The 19,815-nt window shown below is 38.0% G+C and overlaps 1 protein-coding gene across 1 annotated transcript in view; it reads left to right on the top strand.

Annotated features, from left to right (window-relative positions):
- The window catches only part of SMPX (small muscle protein X-linked), a 51,831-nt gene that overhangs the window by 6,931 nt on the left and 25,085 nt on the right, over positions 1–19,815 (top strand). The window contains exons 3-4 of the mRNA XM_080909749.1: positions 8,389–8,475; positions 13,034–13,182. Of these exons, the coding sequence (XP_080765875.1) occupies positions 8,389–8,475; positions 13,034–13,165 (219 nt within the window). The 3' untranslated portion in view covers positions 13,166–13,182. The remainder of the gene's footprint in view (positions 1–8,388; positions 8,476–13,033; positions 13,183–19,815) is intronic.

The raw sequence follows: 19,815 nt of genomic DNA, 5'->3' as shown, positions 1-19,815 counted from the left end.
CTGCAATTTCCTGGTAGGGGGCATATTATGTGCCAGGAGTAGGGTACGCAACAGTGAGTTGATACCTGATCTCTGTACTTGATAAGGCCATAGCCTACAATACTTAACAGCTGTATGACTTTGGGCAAGTAGTTTAACCTCTTTGTTTTTCATCCTCTGCTTATCTGTTAACAGAATGAGTAGCAGAACATCTTCCCTAGTGTTTCTGCAAGTGTGTAATAAATAGATGTAGATGCTAGTGCAATGCCTAACATAGTAATCACTCAATAAATAGCTGTTATCATCCATCAATCAGTCATCATCATTACCATTTTATCAATTCCCAAAGTCTATGCCTTAGTATACCATAAGTTTCATGGGATATTATTAGATTAGGAGTTTCTGTACTGTTTAGGAAACTTTCTCACAGCCTGTTACTTCTTTTTTCCCTTTTTCTTTTCTTTCTCTCTTCCCCCATTACTTCTTAATAGCATCTATTCTTCTCATGAAGGCAATGTTCTTCAAGCCTTTTGAACTTTACAGAATAATGTTTTGTATGCAAATTTCCAATATCTTAGATTTAGATTTCTATTTTGTCTGGAGTGAGTGAACTGAGCTTTCAACTGTATTTCTCATAGGCTGGTAACTTTTTAGAGTGTGCAAAAAAATAGAGAGTCAAGCAGTTACAAATCTCTGTGACTTTAAGCATCCTTAGTTTATTTTTCTGTAATACTGAGGCAGACACTGCTATATAAGAGGACTGTTGTAATGAGTTAACTAGACAGTTTATGACAAATCCCTGGTTTCTAGTGTAGACACTCCTTAAAAGGTGACTATTCTGTCTCTACAATTCAAGGAATGACTTTGCTTTTTCCTCATTCAACTCTATTACCCCATATACCAGAATAACAGGAAGGTCAGAATTCGACTCATCCTTACAGAAGGTAGGTAGATGGCCTCTGAACTGTAAGGAGAATCTAAGTTACCATTATTTCTCAGTGGATTAAGTCTCACCAATGGTGTAAAACCATTCTGCAGGAACCAGTTGATTTTTCATAGACAAGAGAGAGCTCTTTAAGCTGCTCGTAAAGTTATCTATATCAGATCTTGACAAAACATTTTCTGTAAAGGACCAGGCAGACAGCAAATATGCTCGGCTTTGACTGCTTCAACTATCATCACTGCTATGATTCTTTGAAGCAGTCACAGGGTCATAAAGTGGATGAATGTGCCTGTTTCCCAACAGCTTATTTAAAATTTTGGTGATGGGTTGCATTTGTCCTGTGGATGGAAACTTGACAATCCCATTGTTGATTATAATGGGAACTGCAACCAAGGCAACATCAGCACACTCTGTATACTGGGTCATGGGATGTGACATGACAGGTGGCAGGGAAAGTTGGAACTGCTGAGAAATTTAATCCCATCAACCATCTGTGCAGTAGCTTTCTCTAATGAGAACAAGTGATACCAGTCACTGGCTGCATCTTCTGGTACTCCTAAGCACACCTATTTTAGGAGTTGTCACAGGCTTCTCCAGAACCTCAGCTCACACAAAGCCAGTCATCTCTGGGTTGACACTGATCCATTCTTTCTGACATTTGTCTTCTCCTGTGAGATTTAAGGACATCATAGCTGACCAGAAAAGAGGCTTAAGTCCTAGTCATAGCACTAGGATGGTCTTCATAATTTGTAAGTAGATGTGTCAAATGACCAGTGACCTTCAAGGCCTTGACCAGCTTCTAGTAGTCTCTGAGTCTCTTGAGAGTGGCATCTAAGGCTTAATTCTTGTATGACAAAAATAGCTGGAGCTATTCAATTACTGTGTACCTACTACAATGTGACTTTCATACATCACAAGCCAAAAGGGCTGAGTCAGGTGACTCAGACACTCAGTGTGACCCTAAAATGCAGTGTTCTGTGGGCTTGTTTCAAACTCTCCCCACCCTCCAACCCTTGATAGAGGTGAATGGCTGGGGACCATCTCAAGGGAAGCCACAAGTGCCAAGCCCACATGAGCAACCAGCATTCACAGAGTCTGAATTAAGAAGCTGATAGCCACTTAAAGTCATATTAAAAGCAACGTGGCTTGAAGTGAAAAGCACAAAGTAATCCAATGATGAATATGGCCTTGAAATATAAGCGAGCACGGCCACTGTATTTCATCTGGCTTAACTGACTTAATAAAGCTTTGTGTGATCCCAAATCTAATTCCTTTATCACATATTCACGGGCAAGATTATTGGAGTCCTGCATTTTTAGGGAGTGCGTGGTTACTTACTATGGAAAACATTTTCTTGCTATGCCTGAGTCACTTGACTCAGCCCTTTTGGCTTGTGATGTATGAAAGTCACATTGTAGCAAGTACACATGTAGAACAAAATATTTCCATACCACACAGTCTAGTACTTCTTGATTTTACCCACCTATTAACACTATTTTCCTACTCTCCACAGTCCAGGGCATAAAGGTTCCATGGAAGAAAAAGCAGTTTCTGTCAGAGCAAGGATAATGTAGGACTGTTTTTCCTGAGTTGGATTTCTGGTTAAAAAAAAAAAAAAATCCAAGTGTACAAAAGCCCTCACTACAAAGGAGCAGACTACCACCCTGGATGTTTGGTCACCTAACCAGTATATTGCTTAAGCTAAAAACCTTAACAATGACAATGCTTTCCTTTGTATCTGTAACTGAAACTTAAAACAAAATGTTAACTTTCATTTGATGTTTGTTTTACTGTACTGCAAGACCCTTTCTTTGATCATAGACTTACTGTTTCTTTCTTATATAAACCACTCAAGCACACTGTTTATGATTTATAATTCTGTTTTTTTAAAGTGTATCAAGAACTTAAATGTAGCACTGTCACTCTCAAGTGGGTTTGGTGTTACTCCAACTAATGCCCTCTGATGCTTTGATGAGGGCTCCAACATTGCGACATGAGGCAAGCAGTCATATCCTCACTAAAATATGTCATGTTTTAATGCTGCCATTTAGAAGTACTTCATAAATATAACCCGCCCCCCAACCAATTGTACATATTGTCTCAAAAGCTATATAGTACATCCTTGAAATGTACTTTACCATGGATGGCAAGATTACAGTTGAGTCATTGAGGAGATTATTAAAGAGAAGAAAAAACGCTGAGAACAAAGTGTTGGAGGGAAGAGGACTTTACAGCATGAAATATCATGGATGAAGACCAGTGAGTGAATGGGAGTTTTACAAAACCATTGACTAGGAAAGTCTGATGTTAGGATTTTACTCTACATTTCAAGAATTAGTCATTCTACAGCTTTTGGATTTTATTGAAAAAATAAATTGATTATCTTTTATTTGATAGAGATATGTGTTCGTCTGTACCTTATTTCAGACTGTGTCAAAATGAATCTCATTTTCTAGTCTTTTTTTCAGTTCTTTAAAACAAATTTTATTAGATACTTTCTGTATTTACATTTGAGATGTTATCCTCTTTGCCCACCTCCACTCGCTTACCCCTCTCCTTCTCTTCTTTATGAAGGTGCACTAGCTCCCAATCACCCTCTCCACCTCAGTGCCTTGGCATTCCCCTACACTGGACCAAAGGCCTCTTCTCACATTGATGCCAGACACTGCTACCCTCTGCTGCATATGAAACTGGAGCCATGGGTCTCTCAATGTGTGCTCAATGGTTGGTGTTCTAGTCCATGGGAGCTGTGGAGGATTTGGTTGGTCGACAATGTTTCATTTTCTAGTCTTAGAGAACATTTTTTTTTCCTGCAAATCTTTTGTACAAATGCTGTAAGTTTTAAAGTATCATGTTGCATTTCATTCAGAGCAGGATAAGGCCCAAGAATAGAACAGAGCAGAAAGCAGTTCTGAAACAACCCTATAAGATTTCCTGCCTGCCATAGGAGAATTGCACACATCAATAATGGCAGGAGGTCCCAGGGCACTGGAAAACAAAAAATAGAATCAGTGGGCATGGGAGTCCTTTCAAGCAAACATGCAATGTTCAGATAAATCACAGTAGTTTCTGAAAAAGAGCTAGTGAGTGGGGATAAGAAAGACGGGGAAGAGAGAGCAGTGGTTATGGAATGAGGTTTAGTAGAAATTGCCAATCCTTAGTAAGCAGCAGGTATCAAAATCTAACCCTTTGGGGAAAGAAGATGTCATCTTATTGTAAGTCATATACTAGAGACTGAGGAGGGAATTTTGTTTCCAGTGTCCTCCTGGCTCAAAGCCTAGAGCCAGGGAAGGAGAACAATACAAATAATTAAGGGAGTGGTGGAATTAGCTTACAGGGAATTCTTTCTACTTTTCTTTACCTGGTGAGATCAAGAGCAGTATTAATTTCACATCAGATAGGTCTTCTATCAGGAAACAGTATCCTTCTCTAGCCAAAGATGACCTATTAGATTTTTTTTTTCCATTTCCAGCTTGGAGAATGTAACAAATTATGTATAGCTTGGGAAGGTGATGGACCTGGTCTACCACATTAGGGGCATATTTTAAGGCATCTAAAATGAGTAAACTGAAAATAGGAACAAGAAATAAGAGTTATCCCAAGAACCATCTTTCTTTGTATTCATAAAGAATCGCTATAGATCCTCATCTTATAGATTCTAAGTCGTTCATGTCAAACCTTTTATGTTTCTGCTTATTCTGTTATAAAATGTACAACTTACATTATACACAATTTGAAAAGCAAATACCATACCCAATTTGCAGATGGAAGTACTAAGTTATCGAAATGTTATTTTGTGTTCAGACATAAAGCAAGGCAATAAAAAAGGCAAAAATATGACCTAATTTTCTAGATGACAGAAGAAGAGATAATCTACATTTTTTCCATCAAATTCAAATTATGAAGATTTTTTCTTATGGCTATAATATAGTTTTTTTGTCACTTAGATATCACTCCCCTACAACTGCAATAATGAAGCCTCTTTAATCATCTTATTACTAGTGTAGTGCATGACATAGTTGACAAAGCATTGCTCTTTTGTTCCCTTATTGATGCACTGTAATGATTAGATGGTCAAAATGTTTTTAGGCTGCTTTCTTTCCCATCAATATTTGCTGTTCTAAAAATCCATTTAGGTCGCTGATTTCTTGAGTGATGCCTTCAAGAAGAAAAAGTGTCAAGTCAGAGTTAATGGCTCATTTTCCAAGTAGCTTTTGTTTGAAATCTATTTTAGAAGTATGCATTTTGTGTTTTTCTTTTCAAAGGTCACTCTCAAAGTATAAGTCTGCAATTTTAGAGCTGGTTAGAGCTACCATTAGCCAAGTGAAAAGAACTTGGCAAACTGTATTAATAGAGTGAAAAGATTAACTTCAAATGTTTGATTTGAAAATGTGGCCTTTGTTTGTTGTACTGTTTATGTAACCTTGATCACAAACTCTAAAAACAAAAAACTTTGAGGTTTTGTCTATCAGTCAAACAAATATGATGATATTAACTTTATAAGACTGAGTGTTGTGAAGAAAAGGTTGTGAATCCTCCTTTTCTAACCACTTAGCATTTTATTTTTAAGCAATATGTGTTTTAATATTTTGAAATTAAAATGACAATTACATACTTTCTCTTCTTCCTTTCCTCTCTCCAACCTTTGCTTCCTCTCAAATCCATGGCCTCTTTTTCTTTAATTGCTATTGTTAAACCCCCCCACACACATGCATACACATACCATAAAAATTCCCCCTTTCAATGTTAGCATGTCAATTGCTGTTGTCTCTTGTTTAGGTCTTCCTCCTCCTCCCCTTCTTCTTCTTCTTCTTCTTCTTCTTCTTCTTCTTCTTCTTCTTCTTCTTCTTCTTCTTCTTCTTCTTCTTCTTCTTCTTCTTCTTCTTCTTCTTCTTCTTCTTCTTCTTCTTCTTCTAGAATTATTTCTTTTATGTATTAGTACACTGTCTTCAGATACTCCAGAAGAGGGCACCAGATCTCATCACAGATGGTTGTGGTTTCTGGGAACTGAACTCAGGGCCTCTGGAAGAGCATTCAGTGGTGCTCTTAACCTCTGGTCTTCTTTAGGAAGCCCTATTGTTGAGGTATTATGGATGAAGCTTCTTTTTGTCATTTCTAGGAAACAAAATCTCACAGCAGATTTCCTGGCCCTCACATTCTTTCTTCACCCTCTTTTCTGTGACGTTGTTTGGCTTCTAGGTGCAGGAGTTGTTTTGTAGATAGGAGCCTAACACACTGTGCTCAGTTGTTTACTGTATTTTGACTAGTTCTGGTTTTCTGTAATGATCTCTATCTGTAGCAGAGAGAAGTGTCTTTGATGAATACTATTTTGTATTTCAGATGTCCAGGTAATACTTGAAGGAAGGGCTCCATTGTTAAAAGATTTAAAAATCATTCTGTAGCCCATTATTTGTACTACAAATGAGGATAATGAGGCACAGAAAAGCTGTCACCTTTTTAATTACAAAGAATTTATAACAACTACCAGCTCTGCTTCACTCTTATAAACAACCTATTGGAAAGGCTACCAAAAGTTCTAAAGATAATTTCCAAATAAAAAATGTTATAACATGAGCTATCATATTATTAAGGATCACCTTTGTATGTTTCCTTACTGAAAACTAAATTTAATTATAAAGTGTATAAACTTGATTAAATAGCTTAACAATTGAATCTTTCAAAAATAGTATTTTAACCCAAATTCACTACAAAGAAGGTACTTCTTATGTATTCATAATAAATGGGTTTAAAGGGATATTCTAACTAAATTTTTTTCAAGAGAGGTCAGGATCTTGTTTTGTATCCCTGGATGGCCTCAAAACAATCTTTTTACCTCAGCCACCAAAGTGCTGGGATTTCTCTTCATTCACCCAAATTATAGTGGAGAAAATAGTCTATTGGTCTAATATAGACCATTTTCTCTGAGGCTTTTCACATTGGTTTGGTTTTATTTTAAGCCTCTATATGTAATTCAATCTCAATGTTGGAAAAACTATTAATTTCATTCAGTTTTGACTCTTTGTGGTGCTGAATCAAACTGAGGGCACTTTTATCACTGAGACACATACTAGTAAATAGCATTATTTTATGTCCTCCCAAGAAATAAAGAATTATCCCAATTAACATTAGAAGGTGACCTGGAGAGATGATGCCTTCCTGAAATTCCAGTTATTGGGGAAGTTGAAGTGGAAGGATCATTTGAGGGTAAATGTTTGAGGAAACATAGATCATGATCTCATGAGATTCATGAAATATTGCTCCATATTTGCAATTATGTAAAATACATATTTCCCTCTGTCTGTGTATCTCTTTTACAATACATGCCAATGAAAAATACTTCTTGGCATCAGAATGATGTACCTTTCTTGCTATTTCTGACTGCTATTTGGAACTTGTTTTCTTCAATGGGATCATTATTAGTCTAGCACAAAAGAGAGTTTTCAAGCACGCTTTCCTTGGAGCCAAACACAGACCTGACATGTTGCATGAATGTTGACACTGGCTATTTCCTATGTTGTGGATTAATCATTACATTGGTAACAAAGCATATACCTGGTGTCTCCAAATGGGCCTTCCTAAACTCTGTTTCATTTGGTGTAGTACCTAAATCATCCACTCCGCGTCACAAATTCACAAAGCATTATTATTCTCATTTTTAAAATTGTTAACGTATTTAAAGACCTTGTTGGTAAGCATTAAACATTCTTACCTTTTGATATCTGTCAAAATATGGGTAAAATCTAAATTTACATTTTATCTTCTCAAGTTCAAATGACTGTGTCAACATATTCTTCTATACTTTAGTGTTTAGAGATCTCATGTTTACAAGAAGGTACTTCATGCTTGCCACTGAAAGAGGTTAGTGTTTTATCTTAATAAAGGGCAAGAACCAAATTTTCATTTGAAAAAAGGAAATTGATTTGATAACACTTTCCTTTTTCCTTACTCTCCTACACATGAGCATGATGTTGGGAGAAGATAGAAGAGTCCAGGACCTCAGTGATCCTGGAGCAGTGACACGAAGGAGGTGGCAACTTAGAAAGTGTGAAAGCACCATCATCATTGTCCATGTAAAGGGAACTGGCAGAGAACTAAATGTGGAATCGCTTCTGTGGATGGTTCCCTCCTTTTCTAGCATTATATGCTCCTTCCTCATCTCTGAAAGGAGGAAATGACATGCACCATAGGAGGGCAATGGCCAGAACAAACTGTCTTCAAAAATTTTCCGTCCAATAAGGAATCATAAATTCAAGGTGCAGACCTAAAGATGGATACCAGGAATGTATAATAAATGAAGTGAAATTCCCCTTTGCATATTTTGTGCAGTTGTTACAGCAATTTTCCTTAGATAAAAAGCTTTGAAGATGTAATTTTCAGAAGCATTTTCCTCACAATGATTGCTGTCTTAGAATGTCATGCAATTTCTTACTATTCTTAAGCTAAATTTACCCTGTCTTCTCTCTTAGGCAAATATCAATATTCCAATGGGAGCCTTTCGTCCAGGAGCTGGACAGCCTCCTAGAAGGAAAGAGAGTACTCCTGAAACTGAGGAGGTGAGGAAGATAGCTGATAGAGGCCAGCAAGGAGCATCTCCTCCAGAGTCCTCCCAGAGGCAAGGTTTCTCAGTAGAGAAAGTCTGTGCCTCTCTTCCATTTCAGCCAGTGTTAATTATTTGACAAAGTTACTTGAAGATGCTAAGCATGACTTCCAGTTATCAGAATTGATTTTGTGTACAGGTGCTTTGGGGCTAGTGCTTGTCACAGGTTTGGTAAGTTTGAAATGTAAATACATAAAATATCCAATAAAAAGGGGAGAAAAAAAAGAAAGAAAACCCAGATAACTGCCACTTTTTGCTTTTGTTAAGCTGCTTGCTTGCTCTACTTCTCCCTGCAACTGCAAACCAGGATTGGCTTTTCCTTTTAAGTTCCCTGCAAAAAGCAGTCAGGGCTGCACCAAGAAACGGTTTCTCTCCAGGCAGTTATCAGATGATGTAATAAATACTCTCATTTTCTTACAAAAAAAAGTGATGACTGTCCTCACCCCCTTTTATTTGCCATTGTAGGTTTTCCTTCACCACCTACCTTCCTCATAACCTGTATTTGTCACTACTATAACAGTCATAAGGTAGCTTGGTTCTGCTTCTTTTGTAAAATTGGCTGATACAACAGCTGAAGCGTAGGGAGGCTCTCTTCTTCCATTCTCTTAGTGTAGTGGCAGCCTTGGGTTCTCCCTGTACAATGTAAGTATCTTTCTTTGGAGGGTAGGAAAGCACTTTCCTTGTTCCTAGTCTGATGATTTGGACATATTGTATAAAATTACCAAGGATCAGTTTGGTTTGTGAGCACATCACATTCTAACCACTCATGTATTCAAATGGCCAATTGATATTCCTTTTAGGGCAGAGAAGATGATATCCACAGAGATCCTGAGACCCTAGAGATGTTCCATAAATTGTGCTACTCTCTGTTCTTGGGGTTCTTTTGGTAGAATAGAGCACTAAGGATATTCCTTACCCAACAGGAGCAGATAGGAACTCTTAGGGTTTGTGGGCTTAAGGGAGGAGGCAACCTCATGACTCAAATTCTAGCTTGGGTCTCCAAATAAATTTCCCAGAGAAACACTTCAAGGGGAGTAGTTGGGTAGCTTATCTTAACTATAAGGGTGCATCAAAGAGGATTTTTGTGGCTTGGCTTAAGGTCCTAGCTACCATCTGTGGCACACTTTGAATGAGAAAATTGAATCTGAATTCAGAATAACTTTCATATTTATATTTATTACTGTTATCTGTATTTGCAAACTTAGAATTGTTTACATTTATAGATTCATATCCAAGCCTCATGTTAACAGAATTATTATAGTAGAATGTGTTGTTTGTAGCACACCATTTGTAAACAGCACAGCTCACTTCTGTCTTAAGTTAGTCCCCCAGGTAAAATTGGATGGTCTTTGGAGCTTGACATCCTCTAAGAGGTGAACAAATGGATATGTCCTAGCCAGATAATAGCCTGAGTCATTGGCTGTCTGACAAGCTCTGTGAACACTAACGATCTTTTGTGTACCTGTGGCTCCTGACCAGTCCATTTCTCTGCCTTCAGACGTGAATGTCATCCTCTGTTAGTGACTTGTTAGACATAGGCATACTCCTAGCACAGGGGTCTTCTATCCAAATCCTTTTGTTTAAGAAAAGTGGCTGCTTGCTTGAAGTGATCTAAAGGTATTGCTAAATATTTCCTTTTCATTTTGTTCACTCACAAGATGCAAAACATAGTATTTAATTGTAGTCTAGTCACATCTTAGTTGTAAGGGTTTAGACATTTTTAAAAGATTTTTTCATCCCTTAGTCTCAATAATGAGGCAGGGATAAAAGCAGATGTGGAGAGTTGGTGTGAGAATTAAATGTCTTAGCACATGTATCTTAGAACATCTAGCAACTGAAGTGCATGCTCTATCAGTTTTTCAACATGAAGACCATGTAGGTCAAACTCTACTGCCTCATGTAAGAGAGCCTGGGGAAAAACTCAGTAGGTTATTTGCTAATAAAGAAGGGCATGAAGATGAGGTAGCTTGGAGATGCTTCAGCATACTGCAGAGTATGTGATTTCTAAGCTCGACATTTCCCCTCACAGTGCTGTCACTAAAACAGGAAGTACTGTAGTGGTTGGTAAGGTTTCCCTCACTCTCTTCGTGCACATTAAAGAAATAATAGTCTCTATTTTCCAGCTGAGTTGAGATGTCAGCAAAAAAGGCTGCCCTCAATTATTCAAGTAGAAGTGTCTTCATTCATGCTTTAGTTTACTGTAATTCCCATAGCAAGAAATTCACAGAAGCAGGGGAATCTGATTTTAGTTGTTTTCTAAAGATGTTAGAACTTCAGTGTAAAAATGTTTTCTGCTTCCTGAACAATGTCATACTATCAAATTATTAAATATAGTGACAATCTTCATTATATACCACTGCACTAAATCAAATGCTAAGCCTTATCATGATTAAAATAAAAATAAAAGAAAAAAAGCAGCCTATTGGGGCCTTAATAACTTGATAGGAAGATATCTAGCATTAAATATTGCCATTATTAATCTGTGGACATTTGCCTGCCCCAGACACGTAAGTGCAGATATTAGCTGTATTTGTTAAATGTGTGATCAGCAGAAGTGACTCACCTGGGAACTTAGCAGAAGGATTTGGAAACATTTTTCTCTTCATGCCTCTTTATTAAGATCTACACACCTCCAACTGTGGAAGCATTTATAAGTGCTGAAACATTCTGGAATACCTGGTTCTTCAAGTGTGTATATGTTGGGGGGGTGGTTGTTCTACAGTTTTAATGACCTTTTCTTTACGTACACTTACAAATGATCAATATGTTTTCATAAAGAAAAGAAGCCAGACCTACAGCTCTGTACATGGACCTAAGGAAACAATATCTTCCAGAGATTTGCTTCATCCACATTGAGTCATTGTATCATTGAGTCTGGGTGACATATTAGCTACTTAATCATCACTGTACTGGCTTCATAGGAAATAACTACAGAAAGTCCCATTATCTCTTATAAGAGGAGTAATACTTTAGTCTTTTATGCCTACCCATCCTCCACAATAAACAATGTAAAAACATTTCTATAAGGTATATCTCTACCTAGTGATTTGTCAGAGTTTGGGAAAACTTTGAACACATTATTTCTCTATGTGCTAACTAATTTGAGAATGAGACATGAGCAGGAACCAGACCTGGACTAACAGCACTAGCTTTATCAATGTCCTTCACAGGAAGCAAATATGAAGTTTCTTATTACACATACACATGCAATCACTGGTTTATCCAACACTTGACTAAGCATACGGAGTTATGACAGTTTTGCACTGGGGACTATTCTAGTTAGAGTCCTCTAAGAAGCAGACATTTAACATACAGAGCATTTATTTACTGGGAGAAACCACCTATAAGAAAGAGGGGTGAGAGCTACAGGAAGAGTTGTTGAGACCCAGATCCAGGCAAAGAAGACAGAGGGGCTTAGTGGAAGAAACACAGGCCTCAGTGTGATTTTTAAGCCCAATTCTCCAGCCTAAATTTTTCTTAGGAAGTGTCCCTGTCTCTAAGCTATGGGCCCACCTTGAGCATGCTGCTGCCTTCAGTCATTGTTTACAGCAGGTATGGTAAAAGTGGTCCCAGCATGGCAATGGATGAATTTTAGTGACAATGACTTAGGGCAATCACTCAGTTACCCCTGAAGGCATGATACTCTGGCTACCAAGGTGATCAAGTGTCCCCCAATAATTTAAGGGAGACTTGAAGAACAGACTAGCATGCAATTTTCTTCTGTAGTAACTTGATGGAGGTATGCGCAGCGACAGAGCTTGATGTTTTATAGTCTTTTTCAATGTAAGCTTGGTGTATGCATATGAGGTATGGGTTGATTATAGGATCGATTAGTTAAACAAAAAGTCAAGTATATATTTCAGTCCTTGTCACTGACACCAGAGGAGTCACATATGAAAAGGAAAAAGCTCTGGATCCCTCCCTAAAATGGAGACTCCTTTAAAGATGGGAAATTTAAACTACTTCTCAAAGCAGGAGGTAAAGGTTGGCCTCCTGTCATTTCCTCCCATATTCAAAGCCCATATTCAAAGATGTGTTTCTTATGTCCTGAGTTTGTCTCCCAAAGGCTGATCGTCACTATACATCAAACACAATAGTGCATACTTCTAGGCTAATGAGGGCTAGCTGTGCCCTGACAGTTTACAGATTCCTGTCATCAGGTATCTGATGATGGAATGATACTAAATTAAAGTCCCTGTTTTAGGAGATGCTTTTGTGGGAAATAGAACTCCACCTGAGTGTTGGAAGTTTTTTAGTTACTAGACACTGAACTGTTGCCTAACATGTCCAAAGTTATATAGAAGGACTTTTTTCCCTCACATTATTTTACATTCCCTCACAAACTTCAGGGAATTATTGAAAGTCTGGACACTAACACCAGAGGAAGTTGTCATGCTAGAATTGAACTCTGACATTCTTTTTTGGTATTTGTTTTTCTGATCTATGCCAGGAACCAGAGAGATCAAATATACTTGCTTTGGGTGAGTTGAATTTCTTCCCTCTTCTTTTCCCAGGGAGCTCCTGCAACCTCAGATGAAAAAAAGCCAATTCCTGGAATGAAGAAATTCCCAGGACCTGTTGTCAACCTGTCTGAGATTCAAAACGTTAAAAGTGAACTGAAATATGTCCCCAAAGGTGAACAGTAGTTCAAAGAGGGCAAAAGGTGAGTAGAAAAGCAGTCTCTTTGTCTGAAAATAACCATTTTCAAAAGGAAGCTTTCTACAAGATGAATCTCTACCAGGGGTGTTCAATTTAGACAGCATTTGATGTATGGTTTTGGGGGGAAAGCCATAGTTTAGGTATATCTTATTCCACAACTCCTTGGAAAATTAGCAAGGTTATTTCCTATTGGTTCTTTTGTGATCATTCTTCTAGTTAGGGAAGCTTAGGTTAGGGAGGGAGCCCTATGCCACTACATGCATGTTTCTCCATCATATGCTATAAGAATAGTGAACTATTGCTTTGGCAAGAGGATCTGATAAACATGTAGTTGTATAGATTTGGAAGTGGGAGGAGGCAGCTTTGTATGCATTCAGGCCTTAAAATAAGTGGTAACCAGAATATGTCAGAAGCAGACCAAGCAGCCCACCTGCTAATTAAGTGTGGGTACAGATGGGACAAGGGTAGGTTAAAAACTGCAAGTTGCTCCAACAAGGTACTTAAAATATTTATTTTCATTTTAATTGTTTAGTAATGATTCCCTGGTTAGGACTCATCCAAATCTTTGTGTGCAGAAAGTTCTTATTAGCCGGAAAAGAAATTCCACCAACAGAGTGTGGGTTGACAAAATCATGGCTCTCTCTCCTAGGAGATGCTAGGAGCAAACCTGTTCTTTGCCAGCATTACCACACCAAATTTTCCTCATCTATTAAACAGAAGTCTGGAGGAAAATCTACATGGGAACACAATAGGCTTTATCTCATTGATAGTTCATTCATTCATTCATTCATTCATTCATTCATTCACCCCTTCCTTTGTTTAATCAATATTTATGGATGGCAGAAAGATTTATCACTTACCACTGTGTGAAGAACATTATATCCCCCCCCAAAGACATGTTCTAGAATTTTCTGCAGTCTAGGTTAGCTCCAAACTCATGGCAATTCTCCTGCCTCAGCCTTTCCAGTGTTGAGATGAGAAACATGGACTACTATGCTTGGTTCCATTGTTTCTTATAAGCTTCTTGATACCCAGTTATCACCTTCATTTTTGAAATGCGTCTTAGGAAGACTGATTCTATTAGTCACCTACTTTTTGGATTCCCATGTCTCACTGGACCATACAGATTGATTGCATAAACCCTCTTTGCACTGGGTTTGACAGCACTAACAGAAGATTTATGAGATAGTCCAGTGGGCTATCATGGTATTTATTTTATACTTATCTAGATCTTCTAAAGATATAATTCCAAACTTTCTTAGAGGAAGAGGGGAGCTAGAGAAGAGATATAAACTTTTTTTATATTTATTATCACTACCCAATCAAAACTGTTTAAACACATGTATATGTGTGTGTGTGTGTGTGTGTGTATGTATGATGTGTGCATCTATAAGTATGGATATAAATGATTGTGCATGTGAAGGCCAGAGACAAATTATCTATCTATCTATCTATCTATCTATCTATCTATCTATCTACTATCTATCTATCTATCTATCCATCCATCCATCCATCCATCCATCCATCCATCCATCTATCTATCCATCCATCCATTATGGAGCTCACTAGTTTGAGTAACCTGTCTAGCTAGAAATTCCCATGAATCCACTTGCCTTCAGTTCTTCCCCCAGTGCTGAGATACAGATTCGCACAGCAGCTGTATTGGCAGCTTTTACATGGGTGCTGAGGATCTGAATTTAGCCATGTTCCCATGGCAAGCACTTCCCTCACTGAGCCATCTCTCCAGTTCCTAGACATATGCTTCTATGTGTATGTGTAGTGTATGCATGTTAGTGCCTATATATATGAGATGTATGTATGTGTGTGTACATGTGTGTATTTGTATGGGTCTGTGTGCACACAAGTGTGTGTGTGTGTGTGTGTGTGTGTATGAGAGAGAGAGAGAGAGAGAGAGAGAGAGAGAGAGAGAGAGAAGTGAAGGTGGGGTATCTTCCTTTTTAATCAATATCTACTTATAAAGTTCTTAAACTTTATTTTTATTATTGTTGTGTGCATGAATATGAGTACCCACTTGCATGGCATGTTGTATATATGAAGATTACAGGGCAACTTCGTGGACTTAGTTCTCTCTACCTTTACATGAGTTTGAGGCATGGAACTTGGATTATGTGGCAAATACCTTTACCCACTTAAGTATCTTGCAGATCAATCTGCCTGTTTTCTACTAAATTTTGCTTTTTCATAATTTCATATATGTGCACTATTTATTTTGGTACCTCTTCCCTCATCCTCTCCCATTTCCTTGCCAGTCCAACTAACCCTCCCTCTTCCATATAAATCTCTGTCTCATATTTTGATTTTGTTTGATGTCCCACAAAGTTTAATCACAGCCTTCTGTGTGTTCCTGAGTTTGGACCTAACCACAGTCCAGTAAGCCCCCCATGGATACATCCCTCGATACCATATTTCACACTCCCCAGGGTGAAACTGACTCTGTCAATTGCCTGCCGATCAGCCGTGTCTGATAGGGCCCAGCATGCTCTGTCTTCCCGTATAGCTGACTTTTGGAAAAGTCTGACTTTTTGAACCTGGTACCACCAGTATGAAGAGCTGATGTGAGTTCATGGTAGCCACTTTGGTGTCATGATTTAGCAGATGGTATTTCACAGCTCTTCTCCCATCTTCAAGCTTCTATGTTCTTTCCACTCCATTTTCTGCTGAATTCCCTGAACCTTAAGGGGATGATAAACTGTGGGTGGGAGGGGGTGTGTCTTAGTACTCAACTACTCTTTATTGTCAACATTTTGTTTAGTCATTCGATGTAAGAAGAAGCTTTCTTATTTAAAGCCGAGAATAGTCATCAACTGTGGTTATAAGCATAGATATTTATGGGATGGCTTATTATATCAACTTAGGTAAGCAGCTACCTCAGCCATCTCTCCTCCGTCCACTAAAGATATAAGACCATGTCTGTTGTGTGTGTGTGTGTGTGTGTGTGTGTATGTGTGTGTGTGTGTGACAAGATTTACCTTATTAAGCATGATTTTCTTCATAGAAAAAGCATCAAATAGGGAGTGGTTGGCTATTCCCATAATAATTGTGCCATCATTACATAAATGGCCATTATTTTGCCTGGCATTATAGTTTTTAGAGTTCACAAATGGGTTAGACCATTGATGCCTTTAGTTTATAGCATCCTGCATCTAAGAGCAGAACTATCAGGAAGGAATCTTCTAGTTTAGATTCAAGCTTGATTTCTTACATCTCACCTTGTTTTGTTTTTGAGTTGCAACTGATTGAGCCTTCATTTATAGTAGAGAAATCACATTTACCAAGTATATTAAAGAAAAGTAGCTAGCTGGATAATATCTGCCTGTCATGAAAATTAAATACCTTGCAAGCTTCACCTGGTTTTTTTATGTTTTCTTTTGTTTTGAGGCAGGATCTCTTCACTGGATCAGAAGCTCATCATCTTGATTAGATTAGTCAGCCAGTGAGCCCATGGGATCAACCTCTCTCCTCAGACTCAGTGCTGAGGGTATAGGCATATGCCTCCATATCTGAATTTTCCATAGTTCTGGGGATCTGTATTCATATTGGGAACCAGAGCAGGGAATAGAAACACAGAGATAGCACATATTATATCCAAACCAAGGTGGGAATATCTCTAAGAGGGTTTCTGAGCCAAGGTGAGTCAAGGGTAGGACAGAGAAAGTGTGGAATTCAACCATATCATTCTGAGGATTCTTTTGGATGAAACTTAAGGTAGCCAGATGCTAAGTTAAGAAACTCCAGGAGCCAGATACAGAGACAGAACTAGGGGAAAGTCATACAAATCCCCATGTATCTTTTGACCTCCTCATGCCTTTTGTTGGGAATTCCACAAACCTATCAAGGGGCTGGGGAACCCAAAGGATTGCTCTAATTCGGAGTACAAACAGACTGTATCCATTTGTCTCTTTTACTCTCCTGTCAGATAACAGGTGTTTGGTAAAGAATATTTATAGCTAGCCTATATAACTTTTGCCTTTTTTCTCAGAACTAAGATATATATAGGTGGAAACTTTGGCCCTTGATGTCAAGATACTTAAGTCTTGGTAGAAAGATAGAGTAGATCAGAGGGTAGATACGTCATGAGTTAGGGGTTTCACCTTTGAAGCTATCTGATGGTTGCTTTGATCCACTAAATAGACAAAAGAGACACTAAATAGTGTTACTTTGGAATAGGAGATAATCAAGGGTAGGGGCAATTTTAAGACAATGGGAAGGGATAGCCTGTGGACATATGGGATCTGTAGTGCCTGTTAATAAGTCAGCTTGCTATGACAAAACAGTTCCTTGAGGGCAATACAGCATTAACTTTTAGGGCAGGGCAAAATGAGACTTTACAACTTGTCTATAATTTCTCTTGTTTTTCCACTGATAAGAAAACATTAGAAAGGAACAATGGAAACATTAAGTTGGCAACAATGCAGCAATTATAAGAAAATAAATTATTAACAGGGTAAAACCTAAGAAGAATCCTACAGTTTTTGCAAAGACAGGATAGCAGGCATTCAAAGCCCTAGCATTGATGAAGCTCTAGAGAGAAACCATTATCCCAAAATTATAGGGATTCTGCTATGTGGTGAACATGGCACCCTGGCCACAGGCTTTATGGCAGACCCGTTTCATACATTGTTGTTACACGCACCTAGGATATCTGAGAAATGCAAAACATTTTTGTGGCTTGCCATATATATATATATATATATCTCCATTAATGTGGTACAATATGGTAATTCAGTACATATAATCAATCAAATCAGGGTGATTAGCATGTCTCCTTAAATGTTTGTAATTTTTATTCTTGGATGCTTTACATTCTTAGTTCTTTATAACATGTGTAATAGACATTGTAAAGTACTGTTATTCAGCTATATTGTACCATGCTAGAAATCACTACTCTGAACATAACTGACCTTTGGGATCTATTACCCAACTTTTCTCTGTCCACCTTCCTCCTACGTTTCTTAATCTCCAGCAACCACTATTCTCCAATCAAATTTTGCAAAAACCAATAGTTTTAGCTCCCACATATGAATAGGAACCATGCAGCCTTGCCTTTAAAACAACATAAAGTCCTCCAACTACATCCATCTTGCTTCAAATCACAAACTTTCACGTTTTATGGACAAATACTATTACACTGTGTATATATGTCATATTTTGTGTATCTATTTATCACTACATACATCATTTCATTTTAAAAATGTAAACTAGGGGCTGGAGAGATGTCTCAGTAGTTAAGAGGACTTGATTCTCTTGCCTGGGACTTTGTTTTGGTTCCCAGTACCCACATGGCAGCTCACAATTGTCGGTAGCCCCCTTCTGCCTTCTTCTTTGGGCATGCATATGGTTCACATATGTACATGCAGGCACAAAATTCACAAAATAAAAAGAAATCTTTTTAAAAATGCAAACTTTTAACAATTCTTAGTAATTTGCTTCATATATTTTGGTAATGTATAAAAGTAATACTTTGTGGAATTAATCCTACTTGCTATTACCAACTAAGGAAGACAGTTCCATTTTTGATAAATCCATTTATCATACACACACATAGTAAAATGTATAAAATCAAATAAAATTTAATTTTCAGCAACTTGTTTGCTTTAATTTCAAAAGAACATTTATGTCCAGATAAGATATACTTGCTAACCACCAGTCATCCAGAGAGATGTCATCTCTGGAAAGGCAGAACATAAGGTACTCATTACTTTTAAATGGTAAATAGTACACATCACTGTCACTCTTGTTTATTCAAGTGCTAATTTTGAGAGTGCTGACAGGAGGGCAAATTGTTACACCCACATACTTGATAAGAAGTACAATTAGCACCTACCAACAGACCCCCAAATACATGAAACAAAAACGGACAGAATTGAACTCAAAAATAGACATTTAATAATGAGGACTTGAAATTTCCATATGCAGTAATAGGTGGGGATGGTGCTCATGTCTCTAATCCCCCCATTAAAGATACTGAAGAACTCTTATATTTTTGGTTGTGAGCCTAGCCTTTAATGGCTGAGCCATCTCTCCATCCCAATGAGTACTACTCAGCTATTAAAAACAAGCACTACATGAAATTCTTCGACAAATGGATGGATTTAGAAAATATCATCCTGAGTGAGGTAACCCAATCATAAAAATACACCCATGGTATGCACTCACTGATATGTAGATAATAGCTCAAAAGCTCAGAATATCCAAGATACAATTCACAGACCACATGAAGCTCAAGAAGAAGGAAGACCAAAGTGTGGATTCTTCAGTCCTTCTTAGAAGGGGGAACACAAATATTCTTAGGAGGAAATATGGAGACAAAATTTGGATCAAAGACAGAAGGAAAGGCCATCCAGAGACTGTCCCACCTGGATATCCAGCCCACAAATAGCCACCAAACCCAGACAATATTGCTGCTGCTAAGAACCGCTTACTGACAGGAGCCTGATACCCCTGTCTCCTGAGAGGCTCTGCCAGAGCCTGACAAATGCAGAGGCAGATGCTCACAACCATTGAACTGAGAACGGGGTTTCTAATGGAGGAGTTAGAGAAAGAATTGAAGGAGCCAAAGAGGTTTGCAACCCCATTAGAACAATACCAACCAACCAGAGCTCCCAGGGACTAAACA

Source organism: Micromys minutus, assembly GCF_963924665.1.
Source record: "Micromys minutus genome assembly, chromosome: X".
In the NCBI taxonomy this organism is placed as follows: domain Eukaryota; kingdom Metazoa; phylum Chordata; class Mammalia; order Rodentia; family Muridae; genus Micromys; species Micromys minutus.
Note: the sequence above shows the minus strand (reverse complement) of the source record. Positions and strands in the feature narration are given on the sequence as shown.